The 3,785-nt window shown below is 69.3% G+C and overlaps 1 protein-coding gene across 1 annotated transcript; it reads right to left on the bottom strand.

Annotated features, from left to right (window-relative positions):
- Window positions 1–7: 7 nt before the first annotated feature.
- Window positions 8–3,580, bottom strand: LOC113962916 (tripartite motif-containing protein 3-like; the record flags this gene model as incomplete). Its single annotated transcript, XM_027673706.1, has 7 exons — window positions 8–288; window positions 376–446; window positions 933–1,101; window positions 1,184–1,351; window positions 1,738–1,841; window positions 2,147–2,870; window positions 3,271–3,580. Coding segments are annotated over 7 exons (1,827 nt in total), but the record flags the coding sequence as incomplete, so codon positions are not given.
- Between the last annotated feature and the right edge of the window lie 205 nt (window positions 3,581–3,785).

Below are 3,785 nucleotides of genomic sequence, written 5' to 3'. Positions count from 1 at the left end.
TGGGTACAGGTGTGTGTGCAGGTCCAGGTGTGTGTGCAGGTCCAGGTCCAGGTGTTTGTGTGGGTACAGGTATTTGTGCAGGTCCAGCTGTGCAGTACAGGTGTGCGGCACAGGTGTTGTGCAGGTGCAGCTGTGCAGGTGCGGTACCTGGATGCGGCTGTTGCCCCAGTCGGCCACGATGATGTTGCCGTTGCTGTCCACAGCCACCCCCGTGGGCGCGTTGAACTGCCCGTTGCCCTCCCCGTGCGACCCAAACTTGAACAGGAACTCGCCCTCTGCGTTGTACACCTGAGGGTGTGCGGGGGGGGGACACCAGGGGGTCACCACAGCCCCCCCAGGCCCCACGGCACCAAGGGGACCCCAGCACCGGCTCACCTTCACCGAGTGGTTGTGGAAGTCGGTCACCACGATCTCGTTCTTGTTGTTGACAGCCACAAAGTGGGGCCCTGGGGGAGACATGGGGGGCTCAGCCTTGGGGGGAACGGTGGGGCTCAGCTCTGGCCCCATGGGAGGACCAAGATGGACCCAAAGTCCTGACCTACGGACAGAGCCCAGAACCCAGGGCCACCAGCACAGAGCCACTGTCAGAACCTGAGCCCAGAGGCACAGCCTAGAACTGAATCCAGAACCCAGAGCCAGAACCTGGAACCGAATCCCCAGCCCAGAGCCCCAAACGTGGCCCTGGAGCCAGAAACAGACCCTGAGCGCCCGTCTGGCCCCAGAACTCAAACCAGAGCTCAGAACAAACCCCAAGCCCAGAGCCTGGAGCCAGAGCCCCAGCCTGGAACCAGAAGGTGGACCCAGAGCCTGGACCCAGCCCCCAGCCCTGCTGGGGTCTCGGTGCCACCACCCACCCTGGTGATGCCAGACCCATGGTCCTGCCCCAGTCCCCAGGGAGCCCAAGGCCCCACAGCTGGGGACCCGGGGGGTACCTGCAAACTGGCGCTCGGCGGTGCCACGGGAGCCGAAACGCGCCACCAGCTTCCCGTTGGGCTGGAAGATGAAGACACAACAGGCCTTGTTGTCCACCACGATGATGTGCCCGTTGCGGTCCACGGCGACGCCCTTGGGGCCCATCAGCCGCCCCGCACCCAGCTTCGTCTGGGGGAGGCAGGGGGTCAGACTGGGGGGTGCCACGGACGCCCAGCCCCACAGACACCCCCCCTGCTTTCTTTCCCCTCACCTTGAACTTGCCCTCAGGTGAGAAGACGCTGACCCAGCGGTTGTCGTAGTCGGCCACGATGATGTCGCCGTTGGTGTCCACAGAGACCCCCGTGGGGCGCTGGAGCTGCCCCGGGGATCTCCCCCGCACCCCGAAACGCAGCCGGAACTGCCCCTCGTTACTGAACACCTGGGGGCAGCAGGGCCGGGGGGGTCAGGGGAAGCACCCCCACACCCCAAAACGCAGCCAGAACTGCCCGTCGTTACTGAACACCCGGGGGAGCAGCAGGGTCAGGGGTGTCCCCGGGGGAGTCAGTGAATGTCCTGGGGGAGTTTGTAGGTTCGGGGGGGCCTGTGCCTGCACACATTGGTTATTGCTAATGGGGCCAGTGGGGTCATGGGGATCCAGAGGTACCCAGGAGGGTCTTGGGGGGGGTCATTGGGGGTCCCAGGGGTCTGTATCTGCACGCACTGGTTGCTGCTGTTGGGGTCGGTGGGGCAGGAGGGATTCTGCAGGGGTCAGTACAGTGTCAGCGGGGGTCCCGAGGAAGTCTGGGATCCCCAGGGGGTCCGTACCTGCACGCACTGGTTGTTGCTGTCGGCCACAACGATGCGGCCGGCGCTGGACGTGGAGATCCCCTGCAGGTTTGTGAACTCGCCCTTCTCCCGGCCGCGGCTGCCTGCGGGCACCGGTCAGGGAGGCACAGGGGGCCCCAGGAGACCACCCACCACCCCAGCGAACCCCTTCCACCTCTGGGGCCCTCCACCACACCAGGGACCCCCCCACAACCCCAGGGAGCCTCAGGGAGCCCCGGGGAGTCCCTGCTGCTGTGGGTAGCCCTACCACCCCGGGGAGCCCCCATTGCCCTGGGGAGCCCCAAAAAGGTTCCGCTGCCGTGGGGAGCACTGAGGAGGCCCCCCGCCACCCCGAGGAGCCCCCACCACCCCGGCGAGCGCCGAGGTCCCCCCCGCGCCACCCGCTCACCGACGCGGAAGATGAGCTCGTCCTCGATGGGGTTCTCCTTGCGCTTGGCGCTGCCGTACATGCTGGCGGGGCGGCGCAGGGCCTTCTGCCGCACGTGCCCCCCGCCCGGGGACTTGACGCGACGCTTGGCCTCCTCGGGGGACGGGGGCACGTCGCCGGGGCGCAGGGCGCGGGCGCGGAAGGGGGAGCCGCGCACGGGCTGCCCGTACAGCAGGATGGACAGCACGAAGTCGCCCTCGGCGCGCGGCGTGTACACCAGCTCGTAGGTGCCGTTGCGGTTGTCCTGCACCTCGGCCTCGGCCGCGGCGCCGTCGGGGCCCGTCACGGCGAAGCGCAGGCGGGCGCCGCCGCTGCGCACCAGCGCCCCGTCCTTGTCCTTGGTGGTGACGCTGAGCGAGCAGGGCTGCCCCACCACGGCCTGGCGCAGCCCCTCGCCCGTGGCCACCGTGGTGTGCGCCGTGGCGCTGGTGGTCAGCAGCGCGCCCAGGTTCTGGATGGAGCGGCGCAGCCCCTCGGGCTCGGCGCGGAACTCGAGCTGCGCGTTCTCGTGCGGGTGCTCGGGGAAGGGCCGCGCCGCCAGCTCCCGCAGCCGCTCGCCCATCTGCTTCTGCACCAGCAGCACCTCCGTGGCCGAGCCGTGGTGCAGCGCCTGCTCCGTGAAGGCGCAGCTGCTCAGGATGCTCTCCTGGCCCTGCCGCAGCACCTCCAGCTGCGCCTCCAGCACCTGGGGGGAACGGCGCCTGTGGGACTCACACCCGGCACCCGCACCCGCATCGCTGTCTGCACCCCGGCCCTGGCCCTGCCGCAGCACCTCCAGTGCCTCTGGGCACGGCACATCTCTGTGGCGCTGGGGCGGGACCCCCACACCCAGTACCACCGCACCCAGTACCCCCACACCCAGTACCCCCAACCAGTGCCCCGCCTGCATCCCCCACCGGCACCCGCACCTGCACCACAGCCCTGCCCACAACCCCAGCCCTGGGGCTGCACTGGGACCCCCAACTGCCACACTGGGGGTGCCACTGGCACTGGGGCACGGCTGGGGCACGCACACCCTCCCAGGACGGGCTGGCAAAGGGTGTGGGGGCACAGAGGAGGGGCACGCACGAGGAGAGGTGTGTTACCTGCTGCTTGGCAGCACAGGTGGCCTCCAGGTCTCGCAGCAGCACCTCCCGCCGCTGCCGCAGAGCCGCCTCCAGCTCCTCGAAGCTGCTCCCGATCTCGGCCTCGGCCTCGGCCCGGCGCTGCCCCAGCTGCCGGCTGATCTCGGCCACCAGCCCCACGGCCGCCGCCAGCTGCGGGAGCCTGGAGGGACGAGGGGAGCCCCTGAATGCCTCCAGACCTCCAACCCCCTCTTCCAGCACCCCCAGCCCCACAATGCTGCCCCAGCTGATCTCAGCCACCAGCCTCACTGCCGCTGCCAGCTCTGGGAGCCTGGGGGAATACGGGGACCCCCTGAACCCCCAAAGACCCCCACAGCACCCCCAGCCACCGTCAGCTGTAGGGGCCTGCAGGACTAGGACGGTAGGGGACCCCAGATCCCCCTGGACCCCCCTGGACCAGCCCCAGTCCCTCCAGCCCTCCTTCCCCCTGTACCACGTGTGAGTGACACCGAGCTGGTGCCGCAGCCCGCGGGAGC

Source organism: Neopelma chrysocephalum, unplaced genomic scaffold, assembly GCF_003984885.1.
Source record: "Neopelma chrysocephalum unplaced genomic scaffold, ASM398488v2 Primary Assembly neopelma1_185800, whole genome shotgun sequence".
Classification (NCBI taxonomy): Eukaryota; Metazoa; Chordata; class Aves; order Passeriformes; family Pipridae; genus Neopelma; species Neopelma chrysocephalum.
The sequence above is the reverse complement of the archived record's forward strand: the minus strand, read 5'-3'. Positions and strand labels throughout refer to the sequence as shown.